Source organism: Rissa tridactyla, chromosome 9 (assembly GCF_028500815.1).
Source record: "Rissa tridactyla isolate bRisTri1 chromosome 9, bRisTri1.patW.cur.20221130, whole genome shotgun sequence".
Classification (NCBI taxonomy): domain Eukaryota; kingdom Metazoa; phylum Chordata; class Aves; order Charadriiformes; family Laridae; genus Rissa; species Rissa tridactyla.
In genome coordinates, this window is record NC_071474.1 from 44,365,860 (window position 1) to 44,384,340 (window position 18,481).

Genomic DNA, 18,481 nt, shown 5'->3' on the forward strand with positions numbered 1-18,481 from the left:
CCCAGCCACTGACTCCCCACACAAACTCAGCTCACCGGCCCCCTGAGCGGGGACAGCGATGGTTAGCTGATTGGGCTGAATAGCTGTGAAACACGGTGAGGTGCTGGGATGGAGTGGATCAGGGAAAGGAGCATTCATTCTCTGTGTAACCTCAGGGATGAGGGTCAGTTGCACTGACGGTGACCGGCTCTCCTTTGACTTGTTTTGATTGTGTTGGGTCTTTCTTTTGCTCCTTTTTTTTTATATTTCTTGGAACCATTCAGTTGTGGTGTTTCTGGCTCTCATGGGAACTATCTTTTTTTGTGTCTCTCAGAGTTGTCACCTGAGGATAAGGACGAGTCCGAGAGGATCAGGCTTTTTGGAGCTAAGTTGGCTCAAGAGCAGATAGAAGCCACACTCATCGGTCTAGCGGTTGCAGGGATGATATTATTCCTGGTCGTCATCTTCCTTCTGGGAGTGGTCATCTATCTTGAGAGACAAAAGAGGTTAAGACGCAATCGGAGGTCCATCCTGGATGACGGATTCAAACTCATGTCTAAGAAGAATTCGGGATTATAAAAGCCATGTACAAACTTCAGGCTGTGTGCTTGGAGCAGAGGCAGGATTGTTGTCCACAGCAGAGATTTTGGGCCATCATTTCAATTGTACACTGTACTTTTAGGTGAAAAGTAGGAACCCTGACCTCTTCGTATATCCTCCTCAGCACTCTGTAAAGAAAAAGTCCATCCAGGAGAGATCCAAGGATCCTTTGAACTGACTGAAGACAATTAACAAGAGCAAAAGGTCCTTCTGAAATACTCCTCTTCCCCAAGACAGAGAGGAGACACTTCCCCTATTTTCTTCTCTCCAGAACAACTCCACTTGGTCTTTCTCAGCAGACTAGCTTAGGCCAGATTCCAGTCATGCTCCGTTGCCAGAGCTGAGTTGGGCATTGTCTCCCGAGAAACTGTGAGCCTTTAAACTAATTAATCTGAAGGGGGGAGATGATCTTTTCATTTTTGTGAATCAAGTAAGAATACAGAAGAAAAAATGTTAATTTAGGTTTGGATTGCTGGGGTTTTTGATGAGTAATTGGACAGATGCAAATTCAGGGCAGTACATGTCACAGCGTTTGAGAGAGCTCCACAAGGAGCATGACCGGAGCTGTGCCTCACCATCTGCCTTGCTGTGACACGTCCTTCTGCTCCCGGCACCCCAGGCAATGTGCTTTGAATCGGGCATCCTGTGTCTTGTGCTGGGAGAAGAAGCTTTCCCAAGTGCTGCTGAGCATCCTGGAGACTTCCCAGTTCTCCGTGTCTGTCCGTGGGAAGGGCTGTCCCTCAGCCCCTCTGCAGCTCCTTGGGCAACAGGGTCCAGGATGCTGTGATGTTCTGTGATGTGGTTTGCTCTCTCTTTCTTTCAAATACATTTTAATGAAGTTATCTCCAGAGCTGACCTGTTGCCGTGTTACTGCTGGGAGCCAAGCCAAACCCTCAGTCCCCTGTGAGCTCCTTGGGACAGAAAAAGTCAGGGAGCGTTTCCCCCATCGTGGTGCAGCGGCAGTTTTGTCCAGGCAAATGTGGCATCAGTGAAGAAGGAGAAAGCTGAAGTGCCGGTGGAATTTAGCAGCGTGGAGAAAACGAGCCGCAGTGTTGAGGAAGTGCGGCCAGAGATAAGGGAATGCTTGCTGTAACGAGGGCTTGCGCTAAGGGGACCCTTGCCTTTTAGACAGCACAGAATCACAGACGTTAGAGGTGGAAAGGCCTGGCCTGATACATAAATGCTCCTGGAGCGTTGCTGTCTACTGAACCCTCTGTGCCTAACGACACTGTCCATGGGGAGAGGCGCTGGGTGCTGGGGGGAGCCTGCGTGGCGCCAGGAGGGGATGGGGACACGGTGTCTCCTCTCTGGCCCTGGCTGCGCCTTTGCACTGGGGTCGGACACCTCCTGGTGCCTGCTTTCTCACTACAGCTGCCTGCCAGGAGCCAGACTGTGGGGGTGGGTGGTGTAGCCCGTGACTAACCCCAGAGCCTGGTAGCCCACCTGGCAGGCTGTGGCAGCCATCCTCCAGCGGCAGCCGTGCCCACACACACATCACGGTCACGTCGCCCTGTGTGTCAAGTACCAAGCGGTTCCCTATAAAATATCTATCTTCCTGGCTCACCCACAGAGACCCGGTTACCTAAATGGATGCAGGTTAGTGCTTACATATTTCTGTCCCTGGTTTGAAATTGGAAAGGGCATAAAAGAAATCCTTTCTGGGTGGCTTTCAGAGGCAATTAAAGCAGAGCCAGCTAAATGGCTGTAATGACAAGGGACTGCTGTAGGCTATTTAGGTATAACAGCACCATTTTATTGAGAACAATAGTTATAACATACTTAATCATGCTCAATTCATATTGGGTCCCTGCATATTTCCAGCTGCCCTTTCCTTTGGCAATGGGGACAATGCTCATTAATTTCCTTTCATTACACTTCATTAAGCCTGGTGAGGAGCTGGAGGGCTGTTGAATGCTCTGAACGTGGGTATTTTTTGCTGGTTGGCAACCCCGGTTCAGCTGCTGTTGCAAACCAGAGGTTTACAAGACCACCAGTTCTGGATGAATTTTTAGAAGCTATGTCATCAGAAGTAAGAACCAAGCAGGAAACCTTAATTATTCCCCCGCCTTGGCTTATGGAAAAAGTAGATCAAAAAATGTTCTCAGCCCACTCTGAGACAAAGGAGTTCTTGAAATGTATTTACTGTATTTGAGAAAGCAGAAAGGGAAGTCTCCCTTTCTTCAGTTCTTCAGCCGGTAGCCAGGGCACTGAGCTGGACGACAGCGGACTTGGGTTTCAGCGCTGGCTCCGAAGCAGAGCAGCACAGGGACTGGAGCTGGGTCTCCAGATTTGCACGCATTCCTTACACAGCAGGCTGCCGAAATTCCTCCAACTTCATGTTTTTTGGGCCAAGTGGAGCATCGGCGGCAGAGGTGTCTTCTCCAGCGTTGGTAGTTAGGATGCTCTTGAGCCCGCGCTTCAGAGGCCTCAGCTGAGTGGCTGTTTTGGAGAGGGCTGTGTCCTCTGATAAGCAATTCCACCCCAGACCGAGAAAACTCAAGGGAAAGCTTTGGACAAAACAGATCGCTTTGTTAAAACTTTCTGTTGCAACAAGCTGTGAGGAAGAACGGTTTATCAGCAGCTTCAGAACTGCCGCTAATCAGAAGTTGGCTCTCCCAGTCGGTGGGCTGGGGAGGAGGAGGAGGAGGAGAGATGTTTCACAGTTCTGGTGTTGCTGAGCTGGAGCCGGTGAACAACTGTGTGTTTGCTCTGGCAGCAAGCCTTCTGTCTGAGCATCCTACAGCATCTTGTTTGTGCTTATCCCTGATGCGATTTTTCGCTACCGAGGAGTCGCCTTCTCCAGAAGACAGCAAGGGGGGCAGGATCAGGGCCTCGCTGCTGCTGCTGCTCCACAGGGAGACACTGGGATGGCAACAGGTCCATGCTGAGCTGAGGCAGTAGATGAAGCGAGTGCTCCTGCTGCTTTTCTGCCAGTGCAAAATAAACCAGCTCAAGGTAAAACCCTCTTCTGTAGTGGTTCCAGATAAATAGTTCACAATAACACACACTGAAAAGGATTAGAAGTGCTCACGTGATTCATTAGCGTGACTCAGCTCACGGGGACAGAAGGGTGGAAATACATGTATACATGCTTTTAGATAAGTAAATACTGCATTTAAAAATATGCTATATTTTAAATCCTTAAAAAAAAAAAAAGCCAAACCAACCAACAACAACAAAAGGACCAACCACAAAAATACCCCACCCCACTTCAATTCATGCTGCTAGTAAGAGTCCAGAACAGGTTTATCTTCATGGAAGAACTACTCTCTCAGGTTTTTATATGGGATAAACATAAGAAGCAGCTAATATTTCCTATTGTATTCACTTCAGGTAGTGGGTTTTTTTTGTCTGCAGTTCTAATATTACCCTTCCTGGGCCCCAACTAGATGTGATAGAACTTTTCAGAAGTTTTACCTAGCTGATCACTCACCTGTTTAAAGTTACCCATGCTCTTCCAGGCTGTCTTAGGGGACTGCAAAGCTGAGTTACTCGTTTATGTGGCAGCAGATGGATGTTTGCAGCAGGGCTGAGATGAAAATTCCTTTGTTAGTGCTGTCACCTTGCTCAGTAACGGGCACGACCACCACTTACATCAGTTTAGCAGGTAGGCATTGTGTCCTTACTCCGTGTCAGTGCCAGGCCGGTGATAAGCTGGCATTCCTTTATACTCCCACGCGTTCTATGGATCTGAGAGATGCGTGAGTCAAAAGCAGGGTGCCTTTTGGATGTGCATATAAAATGCTGTCTTGAGGTGTGTTTTGGTATGTTTTTTTTTTCCCCTCCCCCTCAAACCCCAAAAGTTAATCTCAAATTAACGTGAAGCACGCCATAAAAAAGACTAACACTGCGAATTGTCAGCAAAAGGATTTGAATGTCTTTCAGGTATAATGTAGTCTTTGGTTCTGAATTAAACGTGTGGCTTAACATGCAAGCTTGCTTTGTAATATATAATCACCATGTGGGCTGTTTACAGTGGTTATAATTTTGTTGGCACAGCGAATTACAGGAGTGATTGTAAGTCTGGAGCTATGTGCCGATATACTGCCTGGGGAAAGGAATTCAAGCACGATGGCTGCCAAAATAAAGTGATCTGCAAGATCACAACCAGAGGATGGATCTGAGTACAAGTAAAATCTGGCCTCCAGCTTATTCCTACATGGAATATAGGAGCAAGGCCATATGCGTACACAAGGTACCAAGCTTGCCAAAGCACTAGTCTCAGAAACAATTGATGAATTTAGTCACAGACTAGTCTGGCGATGTGAGAACAGCAGGACTGGGCATGTGGTTGATGAAACAGCTATTACTGGAAATTAGCATTTATGGTGTTAGAATGCAAAGACAGCCTGGTTTGGAAATCAATTGGTTTGTTAATTTGCTCCTATTTGGGGGAAAGTAAATCTATTACTCAGCAGGTGGTCTTGAGAAACCTCAGATCCTTTGGTGTTCTTGAGAGACAGGTTTCATTCTGCATTCTTAAACCGCAGGAAGGATGAAGAGATAAAATAGTCACCTATCCCCAGTAGTGAGCCCTAGAAGAAGAGTAAGGGAGTGATTCAGTCTATTGGGGGAAGGTACGGGCAAAGATCCTGCTGCGTAAGGGACAGTTAAATAGGTGCGATGCTGCTGGCAGCGTGCCTGATGGGTGCAGGAGAGAAAAGTTCTCTGTTACTCAGTATCATCAAGAATAACAAAGAAATTACGTGTTATCTTTGTGTGCAGAAGGATGCTGATGTAGTGAGAAGTTTTGGAATCTGTCGCTGTAAGGATCTTACAGAAAACCGTGCCTCTAGGACCTTCCTATCAGATCCTTATTTTTTCAGATTTAGGGGTTATTTTCTTCAAATGGAAGCTTTGACTTTACAGGTAAGCAAAGAGCCAGCCGTCTGCTTTTGGTCAGGATGACTCGCTTTGTGAGAAACAAGCAGAAGACAAATCTCAGGATGCTAGGAGAGCACAGTGCATCCCTGCCGGCCCGTGGGCTCCTTTTGCCAGAGGCTGCATCCAAAACAGCAGTTGCCGTGCCACAGGAAGGAGGTTCAGGGCATCGTAGGGAGGTTCCTTCTCCACTTGTCAGTGTGAAATACAGAAAGGTCCTACGTCAAACACAACATGCCCTAAGAGTCCACTGGTGTGTGCTCTTATAGCTTCAGTCACTCCAGGTTTGGTGTTTACCCATCAGTGATTTTACAGATCTCTGCTGTCGCCGCGGTTGGGAGACAGCGGGCTTAGTGATTTACGGCTAGGTTTTGAAAAGCCCACGGAAATCCAACGTGTTGAGCAAAACTGGGCCTAGGGCTAATGACTAGTCCAATTTACAGACTCTCAATTTGTTAAGCATCAAAAAAACCCACCCCAAAGTGTAACAGCAGCATGGGTTTTAAAACAGGTGCCTTGTTAGCTGGATCACACTTAACTGAAAGCGCTGCCGTGCTCTGGCTCGTCTAGCGGAACTCATTAGTGGTGCATTGAGCTGGAGCATTCTTCAACCTTCTTTCATCAATACTTTGTGACTACGCAATTCAGTAGGTTACAACTGGCATGTCGCCCCAGAAAGCTTCCTTTCTGCTGCTTTTTGTCAGTGCAAAAAGAAATCATTCTTCGCGGGGAGAGAAGAATGTTTCATTTAATCTGTGCTTTGGCCTAGATGTTCAACATCACGTCTGTAAATCTGTGTGTGGATGCTTATGGACACATTGACGTTTTTGTACTGGCCCAATGTACAATATCCTATTAAAATGGTTGTGTAGCCACACAGGAGAGTCTTCATCGTCCTCTGCCAGCCCCGTGGCTGGTGGGATCTCCTGGCCTGCACGAAGGCCTTGCCCTGCTCTTCCCCGTCCAGCTCTGTGTAAAGCTGAGCAGGCAGGACCGTTATACACACACACACAACACACACCAACGCACATTTCCTGACTGAAAGGTTTTGGTTCAATAAAACTGAAACAGGCGTTCCAGCTCTGATTTCTAAAAACCTGGGGGAGATTTATGTCAAAACTCTGAGTACTCTTTCAAAAGGTGTTCACAATGGAAAACAGAAATTATCCCTTCAGTTTACACAGACGTTTTGATGGTACTGGACTGTTTCATTTGTTTTTTACAAGGTACGACTGAAACCTTAACAAAATAGATATCAATAAAGTCTTGACACAAGTTTTTCCTACTGTCTCTTACCTTTTTGTATTTCAGGAGATTTACCCATTCCCTCCTGTTGTCTGAAACTTAAAGAGTAAGGATATCTATTATTAAAAATGTTAGCCGTCTAACTAAACGAGAAGGAGAAATACTGTTGTCTGTTTTCATACCTGAAAATTGTTTAAGGAACAAATAGCTGGCTTGCTCAAGGTCAGAGAGGTAGAAAACTGGTTAGGGTGGGACTAGACCCTACAGCGACTTGATTTTGAGTTTGTTCCTTTCTGCAGCCATCGGCACAAAGCCACGGCAGCTTGCTGGGAAGTGACAAGGAACCTCGTGAAGCGAAGTTGTCCCCTGAGTGCGACGGCTGCCCCTTCCCTGTGAGCCCACGATCCTCCCACCACCTCCCTGCCCGTCTACTCTCTGTCTAGAGACTTGGCTGCAAGTCTCGTGGCAGGATAGCTTGTGGCTCTTGGTTTTCCCTCAGCAACTTTTAGAGATCCTCATCTTGGAGGTGTTTCACGAATTAGGCTGGAAGACCCAGCCAGGATCCCTTGGTGTTGCTAATTGCCAGCCTGAGAAACCCAGTGTGTGATGAACTACCTCTGGGCATTGTGGTCGTGTCTCTTATGCCTTCGTTAATATTCCAGATGCGTAGCTCAGAAATGGCTCCCTCATGGGCGCTGTTCTCTTCCTAGAATGAGTGGGACCCGCAGGGTGGAGAATTTGGTGTGAAATTGCAAATTGTAGATGTAATAAATATCAGGTTTTAATGTTGCTTTATAACGAACCTTCTGGGAAATCTGTTGCTGGTGTCACGGCTGAGTTACGTGATTTCCCTTGGGTGAAGCTGCATAAAGGTTTGATAAAACCGATTGCAATGTTTCATTAGCCAACAAATTCCCAAAAGGCTGATCATCCATCATGGCATCCAGTCGCTGTCAGCAATGATTCAGGGTGTGAGACATGGCCACATCTTTGAGAAACTCAAATAAATTGCTGTCAAGGTAAGTCATCATGTTCAAGCGTGTTAAAAGCCTGAAGACTGGTTACAAGGCTGTCGTGGTTTTGGCCAAATTGGCCAATGGCCAGTGACAGATGCTCCCCCCCAGCCTCTCGTGCACAGAGGGGAGGAGGAGAGATAAAGAGATTTATGAGTTTAGAAGAAACTAAACTACTTTAATGAAATATTAATAATAAATAAAAAGGAAAATAATGAAATAGATACAGTATATATAAAACCCCATTAAGCTCCCAGGATGACATCACTGGCAGGCACTGGGGAAGTCCCAGACTGGACTCAGGGATGGGTGGGAACTGGATTCCACAGATGGAGTCAGGAACACACGGATCGGGATCAAAGGCAGACGAACAGACAGGGTGCTCCTCAGACGTCAGCCATTGAACGAAGAGGGTTGACCCTTTGATCCCTCAGCTTTTATACTGAGCATGGGGCAGATGGGATGGAATACCCTGGTGGTCAGTTTTGGGTCACCTGTCCTGTCCGTTCCTCCCCGCAGGTGGGACCCCTCTACGCTTTTCTGCTTCTGACCCTCCAACGGGGCAAATAACGAAATGAGCTGACCTTGGTTGTTAGAGCAATAAGTATAATCAAGAGCCTCTCTGCACACCATCCTTGGCACAAACTGTCTTATCACTCTGAACGAACCATTTTAGACGCAACATGCTGTTAATTTCAGAGAGTTAGAAGAGGCCTAGCTAAGAAGTAAAAATTACTGAACAGAAAGTTGGTTCTGTTTTACCTCAAACCAGGACAAAGGCTCACAACAGAAGCGGAGGGGTCGTGGGGAAAGGAGGCTTGAATGGTTCAGCTCAGCCATGGTAGTGCAATGGGTGGGAATGCCCAGGGGCACCAATTTAGTTAAAATAACGGTTAATGCCTACATGCTGTAACCTAAGGTACTGGCATCTTGGAAGCTACACAAGGCTTCAGGAATAAATTGCTACTAGCTTCCTTATTTTCTAAGAATTATAATAGAAGTAGGTGATGTTGGCATTTCATGCTGCATTACAGACAGCGTTTCCATTCTTATCCACGGGAACGTCAGTATTGCTGATACAAAAACCATATCGGGATTTTGGTGGATTTTGAATAGCCAGGTGAAGTGGAACCAAGATTTAAAATTCTTCTCCTTCCATTTTGCCCAAGGAGAACCTGACCAAACCAAACGCCTTCTCAGATTTTGCCTATCTTCCATCAGTCTTGCAAACACTAATTCACTAATCATCAAACACCTGTGTCCTGAGCCACGCAACCACGGTAGTTAGTCTGTGGTCTCTGTCAGCTCTTTAATTACGCAGGCATGGTCCACTAGGACTTTCCTATTAATACTTTTCCCTTAGGTTGCTTTCTACTGCATTATTTAACCGACTTTCTAAAACCCCACAGCCTCAGTACGGCTTTGTGACAGCAGCTGCTTTGTGGGTTCCATCCCTGCATGCCCACCAGGGTTTGTCTCACTGACCACCCGCCTCTCCCAGGGTCTCCTGATGCTCCACACGCTCCTCTTGAACTGGTTCTGCGAGTCATTTGTAATGTCAAGCTTTGCTGCCTCTTCTCTGCGAGTTGTGACTCTTAGAAAAAATGGCATATTTGTTTCAAAAGGGTGTTGCCATGACAATGCCACATCTGGATCTTGTAAATATTTGGGAAGTGTATATTGTTAATCGGGGGAAGACGAGACTCACCTCAGTTATGCATTAGGTGCCTATTTGTAACCGGGCACCTTCATGTAAGTGAGAGTCTGGGGTCAGAGGAGTGGATGATGGTTTTGATGGAAGAGGGCATGCACGTGTGCTCTCATGCTGTCCAGTAGGTTATGAAAGCACATGTTCAGAGAACCCAGGGGTGGTGATTTATGCCATGAATATTGCCCAGCTCTTGAGGAACCAAGTAAATTCTGTAAAAAGAGAAACACTTTCTGCCTACAAGACTAATTCCTGTAACAGCTCTGAAACAATCCATTCTCTCTCTCCCACGTCTCTAAGAGCTAAGCTCTCAAACCTTATCTAGCTGTCACTTAAATTGCAAGTTTTAGCTCTAGATTGGATTGATGAAGCCCCATGTTCGTTCACTCACCCATTTTTTATCTCTATCCCACAGTAGAGAGTGGATAATCAGGCACCTTTCTCACTGCTTTGCAAACACAGCGAGAGTTCATCGGCTCACCGGGAAGCCATACATATTTATTCTGGCACCTGCTTTTAGATTACTTTCACTTCATGCAGAAACCAGCGTCGTTTACAAACATTCAGAGAAGCCTGGGAACCTGCAGTTTGTTCCCAGCCATTTCAGCCCACGGGTGACTCCGCAAACGAGCCCGTCAAAAATAATGCCTTTGGCGAAGAGCCATGCGACAAGCTCTGAGCTTTCCTCGCCGTTAAGAAGCCTTTTGAAAGTTCAAAAAGCAGTGGCTTCTGAGGCTCTCCCCTGGCTGCTCAGCCCATGCCATTGCCAGGCGCTGCCGCCGTGTTGCTGTGTAATTGGGCTGCGATTGCAAATGTTCTAACAAGCGCGTGTTCTAACAAGCGCTACGCAGGCTTCCAGGGTCTGGCAGCAGCTGAGATTTCATGCTGCTTGACGGTAAGACTGTAAGTGTACAAAGCACTCGCTACCAGAAAGGTAACCATGGAGTTAGAATTTTCTGTTCCCTTACACAAGAAACAATCCGAGCGCTAAAATCTCCCCAGACACGTCTTCCTTGCACAAACCAGCCTGTACCCACCTCCTAGGAAACCAGCTACGGACCTGAATGCTCTACCCAAAATAATGGTTGAAAGCTCGCTCGGGAGGTTGTGCTTTGAAACGTGGCTGGGTGAGCAGCTGGGGGGAGCTGGGAAGTCTGATGAGCCCCACCTGAGGCTTTACATAGGTTCACCTGCACCTTTCTGGGGTCTACCCTTAGACCACAAGATGAAGGTGTTCGCCCGGCTTTCTGTAGGCTAAAGATACATAAATTACTAAACTGAATGGAGGAGAGTCAACGGATTCCTGTATGCTTTGTCTTAAGGTAATGGAAAATAAATTTCACCCTGTGGGAAGGAAAGGGAGCAAACATTAACCGGGCTCGTTCCACTGGGAGGCCCAGCACAACGAACTCCCTGCTGCAGGGCACGATCCCGCCAGTGTCACAGCTCAGCTGGGCTTCTGCGAGACTCTCGTTTGCTTTATGTGATAAAAAAGAATCTTCTCAGTAGGTCGTCTACCTGTTGCGTTTGGCATTGTGATGCTGAAACACTGTGAAGAGACAGCGATAATTTTTCATTACTGCTGGGTTCCTCCTTGGTGTTCCCTAGTTATGGATTACAGCAATAGTCAATTGGCTGTGGCCAACCAGGATCAGCTGATTCTGCAGAGCGCGGCTTGGAGAGGCAGAACGTAGAGAATTAATTGAGGGAAAGTCTGCAGGGGCTGCGGAAGGGAAGGAGGCTCCCGGAGGAGCTGTAGTCAGAAATACGAATTGCAGTTCATCCACAGGGCTTCCAAGCAGGCTTCTCTTAAGGAGTGATTTTCATTTCTCTCATGCCTCCATGAGAGACCCGTGTGATGACTTGCTCCATCGTCTCCTGGCAAGATGTGGTGAGCTACCAGATGCACGTACCCAAAACTACCAATAAGCCACGTGCAGAGAAAGCCGAGGATTCCCCTGCAAATCATAAAGACTCCTAAAGAGTGATCAGACACCAGTGAATGGCTTGGGGAAGCCAGGTTCCTCACCTACTGTCATGGCTTGGTGTTTGACCTACTCCTGAGGAGCCTTCTAGGTCTGGCAGGGAGCGAGTGGTTCCTTACACTTGTTAAGAGTAGATTGCTGCTACTTAAGTAAGAGCATGTTTTGAGAGAGAAGGACTTAACAGAGTTTTGCAGCTAGTCAGAACACGCCAGCAGTTTACAAATACACGTTTTGTTTCTAGTTATCAAGGAGCAGAATACAATTTAGCATCATTATTAACTAAAATATTGAGGAATGCGCTCTAGAAAAACTGCTTTATTCCTTTTCTGGGCTCCAGGCAGCTGCGTCAGAGCAGAAATAAGGGAGATTGCTGAACTCCTTGACTCGCATTTCCTGCGGCACCGAGTGAAACCCAAGCGCTGATTCCCCATGTCACGATGGGTGGCAGTGTCTTAACAAAGAAGCGAAAACATAGCGTAGGGAAGGTGTAACCCTTATGACACATCCCACAGTCTGACAGACTGCTGTCTTATCTCCTTCCTACATATACTTTCTATCTTCTTTAATATTTAAACAAAAATCAAGGCAGGCAGAGATAAGGTATCTCATATGGGCAAGTGCAAGGTATTTGCTGGCAAGAGCGTGTTATTGGGCACGATGGTATATTGGTGAGGAGGAAGGCGGGTTTCAGAGGGGAAGATCCCCATGCCAAATGAACCTGGATAGTATTTATTTATTTATTTATTTATTTAGCAATGAAGTATTTCTCATTTCTAGTATGCTTTAAGAAACAGAAGAACTGTTAATGCCCATGTCAGCTTTCGGTTTCTGCAGCATTCCCCCCCCGCTCCTGTTCCCAGCGTAGACGCAGCTCCCTACCGAGCCCCTGCCCGGTGCTGGAGGTGGCAGCTCTCTTCTGGGCACCTGTGGTGGGACTGGCCTGGTGCTGGGGGTGGCAGGGACAGGGCTGAGGTCTCAACCGGAGCCGCAGCCGCCTGACAGAGTGGGTCCCCACTGCTGCCCAGCTCAGCCCACTGAGCCCGGCTCCTGCCAGGGCTTGCTGTCTCCCCACGGGTCATCGTCAGCCCCATCTTCTCCACAGGCGTCTGGTGCTGGGGCTGTTCCCCAGGTGTGCTCAGCGCTTACGGCTGCAGCCTGGGGCAGCGAGTGCTGCGCTTTGTGGCAAATGTCCCAGAAAAGCCTTCAAGGCTGGTAACTTCGGAGCTGGAATCGCCTGGAGGAAGTATTCTGCATTCTCAGAGCACTGTCAAATAGAAGCCCTGACTTTCTAGACCAGACAATTTTCTTTTAACGCAGGTTTTGTTTCATAAGTGTATAAACATCATATCCGTTATTCCACTCAAGCCAAGCAGCCAGAAGGGAAAAGCAAACTGCAGTTCACCCCAGACGTTCAGCTGGAGAGCGTAACGTTTAAAGTCATTACTAGCCCTCCAAGTAACACTTAGGGGAAATCATCCAAAAGCATCTGTAATAGATAACTCTGGCCCACGGCACAACTCTGCCGGGCAGAGCCCACCCCAACCAGGAGGAGCCACCATTCTCTGGCGCAGCCTCGTCCGCAAAAGTTCTTCCAGGGCTCCTCACTCCTCACTATCCGCACCCCGAGCCAGCGTCTGCCAACCTGGAAGCTTTAACCTCCTCTCTGTTTGTCCGAAGTTTGCGGCAGATCTCCTCCGTCCGGAGCTGGGGGTTCCAGTCCTGGGTAACCCCCGCCCAGACCTTTCCAATATGCTACCCAAACAGCTTGGTTTGCGCTGATATTCCTCACTAACGCGCTGAGACACGCTCTTCATTGCTGTCAAAGCGTTTGGCGCAGACATCAGCGCACCTCCCGGGTCCCGTGTTTCAGCTCGGAGAAGTTGGCTGCGTAGAAAACGGAGGGGAAAAAAAATAAAAATCATTATTGTCCGAGATGCTAATTAATAACAGACTGACCAAGGTGGAGACTAGAAATTCAGGGCTGTTTTTGTCTTCACATGGCCTGCTTTTTCTATAGCAAAAAGGCACTAAAAAAAATAAAAATCCTAAGCCAAGTATTTATGCAGAGCTACTTTCAGTGATTTTTTTTTTTTTTAACACACGTAGGGATCTTTTAAATGATTATGTTTTTTTACTGCTTTACCTTCCAGCAATTCTAGCTGCTCAGCGTTTGCTCCAGAAGCGTTACTGCCCAACACATGTCAAGGCACAACCATGGATCATGGAATAAAAAGGCATTCTTTGTTTGCAGGGCTTGTTGTTTTGCTTCAGGTTGACTCACAGCAAATGTTCCAAAATGACTCAGAAAGAGACGATACTTAATTATAGAGACATTCTGTACTCGCATCTGAGGTTCAGCAACTTAAGATGCTGTTGCCGATAATAATAACTTTGCACTAATAGCCACTTCCATTCAAGACTCTGAAGGCTGTTTGAGCATTATCCTGTTAAGTTGGCTGAAGGGGCCTAAAAAACTGCCAGGCACAGAACCCTCTGCCCAGCTTGGGAGAAGTTTGGATGTAACCCAGGGCTACTTTGCTTCAGATTGTCTATAATTAAAAATTTGTAATACCTTCTGGAGGTAAGATTTATGTGCAAATCAGATGCACCCTGGTGGCCAGCCACGTAAAACCTTTTTTGGCCGGGGTTAGAGGTGCTGTTGTTTTGAGTGGATGAAATGAGACATCCTGTTCCCGGCCAGATTATTATTTTTGATCTTTCACGGGGCTGAATTCTGGGAAGTTTTAGGAAAACACAGACAATAAGAACCCCATTCATTTCAAAGGGAGAAGGATTAGAGCTAAAGACAGGACTAACAGTTTTTGCCTCTAGGCTACTTTTGCGACATTAGGTGCATTTCTCGGCGTTTTGGCTTAGTCTTTGGTCGGCACCTTGCGAGCTGCTGGGATACCATTTAAACTAGACTCGCGCTTCCGAACACTGTCTTCAACTCAGCTGAGCTAGAGGAAAGAAATACAGGACTGCAAATACCTAAATCGCCTTCCTTCAGGTGATCATCCTTCTGTTCACCATCGCCTTGGCGCCAGGGACAGGGGACCATTAAAGCAGAACACCCCGAAAGCCCAGATGCCCAACTGGCAGCGCCTGGCACGGCAGCCCCACGGCCGCTCGGATGAGCTGCTCCAAGGCTTTTGGAGCTTTTTGCAAGTCTGTTGTGCTTTTTCAGAAACCCACATCTTTATTTCTAGGGCTGCTACTTATGCTATTGTTAATGTAGTCACAGCTGTTCTTGGTTTAAGACATTAAGCAGAGTCCCAGGTGCTCATTTTATGGAGGTTAATAATTAACTGGCAATTTTATAAAAGAAGCGCTGCTCCTGGCAAGCAGTTCCTCAACTGCTTGGGCTGCAGGAAGGATCTTTCAGAGTAAAATCTATGTGGTTCCTCTTTGTTCGAAAGCAAATCCTTCTCTCTTCCATAAGCTTGAAGAGACCTGGAGCCTGGGAGTTCTCTGGAAGGTGAGTGGCTTGTGACTTTGGCCAGTTCTGCTGTTGTTCCTCCCTTATTACCTTCCTGAACCAACTCCAAAGTTGTTACAGACCTGCAAAGTAAAGTTGTAATGAGTCAAACCAAATAACTAAAAAGTGAACATCTCCAGCTTAGATTATTTGACTCCCCAGAACTGCCTCCCCCTGCCCCCTGGCTAATTTAGGACAGCTGCAATGGCGGTATGATCTATTGTTGAACAAAGGAAATACAAACCATTAAAGAAAGTGTCTGCATTTGTTTAATGTCTGTGTCTGCCCAACCTGAAGAGAAGTTCCTTAATTTAAGTAACCCACAGCAGGAATGAAAAAGTGCAGGAAGTTGTAGTCTGTGTTGGAAACCTCCCACGTAGGAACGCCCCCGTAGACTTTTGTATTTCTTTTCAAATTCTGACTGTTAGGAAAGAAGTAATACAATCTCAAACTTTATTTCTTTTTCTTCTGCAGTGGCCTCCTTTAAAGCGTTTCTTCTAAGCTGAGAGCCTCATAAATTCCTAGCAACAAGTGCAGTCTGTGTAGGAAATTAGTTATGATGATGGCTGCAGCCCCCGTAGCGTCGTTGCTGTTTGAAATGCACCACTATTAAAGAATGAATGACACTATCTTAAAAAATGTTTTCTGGAGGCATATGAGGCCTTGTCAGACTGTGTGATAAAGCAAAACCTCTAGGGCAGTTTGACTCAGTCACTTTTTTCTTTCCCTTAACACGTGCTTCCCTGCGCCAATGGACTCCTGTTTCCGGTGACTCAATCCTTAGTCTTTCAAAACAGCCCAATAAAGAAAAAGAATGGCTTTATCTATTTTTTTCAGAAGCGTTTTTGCCTTTATCGTTACATTAGTTACTTCCAGGACAGTGAACAGTTCAGAGCCTGCTAATGGGCCTTGTTGAGCTGTCTTCCTTCTGATTCATAGGGAACAAAACATGAAAATGTTCTTCTAGTCCCTTGCTTATTTTAGCTGGACGAGGTACAAGGGAGCCTCTTTGATTATTTTTTTTTCTTGCACTCACTCCTGTAGATCACATTGCAGAGAAATAGATAAGCGCAGGTGCTTACCTAGTATTCTTTCACCCACTTCCAAGCAACTCTTCTTGAATACTTGTGTGATGGGGGAAACAAACAAGACTGAATAATTTCTACTCTGCTAATCACTAGTAATTTACACTATTGCAAAGAGCTTTAAAAAAGTAGTTACTATTTTAGAAATATAATATATTATATTTCTAACTATATATAATTTCTATATAATTAGAAAAAGGTGTTTCAAGAAAGGTTTTAAAGGGGAAACTGATGGCGGAGGGACTGCAGACGTGCCTGGTGCTATCACTAAGCCAAGGGGGCCCGAAAGCAAAGGCAGAGCAGTGCTGGATGCGGGCGTGATGCTCGGGAGCAGCAGCATGGTGACAGGGCACTGATTTTTGTGGTCAGGCTTCCCCTGTGCCACAGGACCGTTCAGATAAGTTCTGTTGCCTTGAAAGCATTTTGGTGCCTGCAGCCCACTGACTGCACTGGGTGGGTGGAGAATTCCCCTGGGGTGTCCCCAAGCTGCTCGGGGCAGGTGGTGGGCACGAGACTCCGTGCATTGCAGCAGGCACAGCTCGCTCCAGAGTGCCCACTCCGTCTACACATGCTTTGGGCTCCTTGTGACCCCCCCAGGTCCCAAACTGAGAACCGCCCCCAGCGCGGCTCAGTTCTGCCTCGAAGGTAACGCTGCTTCTGCTTTCTGCAGTGTGCACGGAGAGGTGAGTGGGGCTGCTCCTGGGGGACAGGGCTCAAGGGTGTGCTGACACCTCCCGTGCTTAACGGGCTGCAGCAGCCCTGCCTGGCTCCCCCCCGGTGCGGTGCAGGCATCCCCTGCACGCTGGGTCCAGCAAATCGCAACCGCTCGGGGATCCATGCCGTTAAACCCAGCCCTGCTCTGTTGGGGAAAACGAACTCGCCTCTTGGGCAAAGATAAGAGCACAAGAGGTAGAATGTGTTTTCACGAAGGTGTTATCCAGTTTAAAGCTGCTGGCAACACACCAGCCTGTTATCTAGAAGAAAACACCCACGAAGCATTTCAAGGTTTCTTATTTCACTTTTCCTTTCGAATAATATTTTATCTTATGCATCACTTATTAAAGGAACAGGGCTCTCCATTCCCATTTGGACATTTGTGGCTGCTAGTAAAATCTGATGAGTTTTTTGCTTGTTATTTTTCAGCAACTTCAGAGCAGTTTTTGGCCTCATGCATCTTCCCATCCTCCCAGAGGAGTTTTCTTCAAACGAGGGCGGAAAAAAAAGGGAAGCCAGAAACTTCCACAGCAACTTGTCTACCTCTGCCAATGGGACTTGACTCCAGAACAGCTTGTCTGGCTTTTTCTCCCGGTATCGACTTCTCTATAAAGGAATAAAACGACATTACCTGAACCTGGCAGTGCTCGTTTCCACCTCCCGATGGACTGTGATCAGCAGCTGCCGCATCGCTGATGATTGCCTCCTCTGTATGTCTTGTCTTCACTAGCAATCAAGTCTTCCTTGCCAAGAGCAGTTTTTCAGGATTAGCATATGTGAAATTTCATGTTCTGAACCGATAGCGTGTCCCCTGGTTACGTTGCCGTGTTTTGACTTTACAGCCATTTCATAGCCACAGGAAATGGGAAATAACATGAAATTTTAGAATACAATTTTGTCCTTTCTCACTGCTTAGAATTATGTGCCTATAATCCACTGGAGCATTTTGCTGTGGGTGACCTGTATGTACTAGAGCTGATCTCTGCTGTGTGTCTGGCACATTGAATTAGAAATAATTGCAGGCACATTACAGAAGTCACGGAAAACCCATCAGGTACATTTGTACCAAGCTTTATAAAGGCGACTGGCCAGAGCTGACTCCCGCTCTTGAACTGGGAAGTTCTCCCTCTCCTGACAAGGGTCACATCTAACCAACACTGCTCTCTAGGAAAGGAGCAAAAGAGGGAGCCCTCGGAGCCAGAGTTCCCTCTCAGAAACGCGTATCTAGTGCAAAAGTGTGTGTTTGGCAATAAGATGTGATAACTTATGCACAGGCCCTGGGATAAGTGAGCTGGTACGAACAAACATAAACTCCTCTGAGAAGAAATTTGATGGAGAGACTTTTTGTTTCACATACAGTCCTGCCGTTGCAAAAAGAAAGTAGCAAAGGTACTCGAAAGTCTCTTAGCACAAAATATTGGAAAGGTTTGCGCTGGTTCCAGGCTGCAGAACTGCATATTTTAGGTGTTTCAGCATAAATATATGGGGTGCTGTGCATGGCTCCTTTTAGTTAATGTTTGCAAACTCCGTTCCATGATAATACAGCGTTTGGATCACAAGGTCATGTAGTTCCTCACCACTCACTGGGGATGTTTTTACGGGATGTGTCTATGTTAGTCTTCACTCTGGGAGGGCTGATCCCGCGTATCCAAAGAAGTCATTTTCAGCTCCTAACTCAAGCATGAGCACCCCGGGTAACCCCACACAGCTCCTCTGATCATCTCTCCCTTTCCTCTGCCTGCAAGATGGCAGTTGTATTTCACTGCCTCCCAGGAAAGCTGTGAGAATAAAAG

General features: G+C 46.8%; 1 protein-coding gene and 1 long non-coding RNA gene across 7 annotated transcripts in view; one reads left to right on the forward strand and one right to left on the reverse strand.

Moving 5' to 3' along the window:
* HEPH (hephaestin) overlaps window positions 1-6,749 on the forward strand; it is a 31,749-nt gene extending 25,000 nt beyond the window's left edge. For all 6 annotated transcript variants that reach the window (XM_054214190.1, XM_054214188.1, XM_054214192.1 and 3 more), the window contains one exon: window positions 314-6,749. In XM_054214190.1, the coding sequence (XP_054070165.1) occupies window positions 314-558 (245 nt within the window). In that variant the 3' untranslated portion in view covers window positions 559-6,749. The remainder of the gene's footprint in view (window positions 1-313) is intronic.
* A 5,347-nt stretch (window positions 6,750-12,096) lies between these two features.
* On the reverse strand, window positions 12,097-17,692 carry LOC128915321 (uncharacterized). Its single transcript, XR_008468608.1, has 3 exons — window positions 17,320-17,692; window positions 13,555-14,972; window positions 12,097-13,295 (listed from the first exon to the last, which is right to left on the reverse strand). It is a non-coding gene; the product is annotated as an uncharacterized LOC128915321 (long non-coding RNA).
* Window positions 17,693-18,481: the final 789 nt, after the last annotated feature.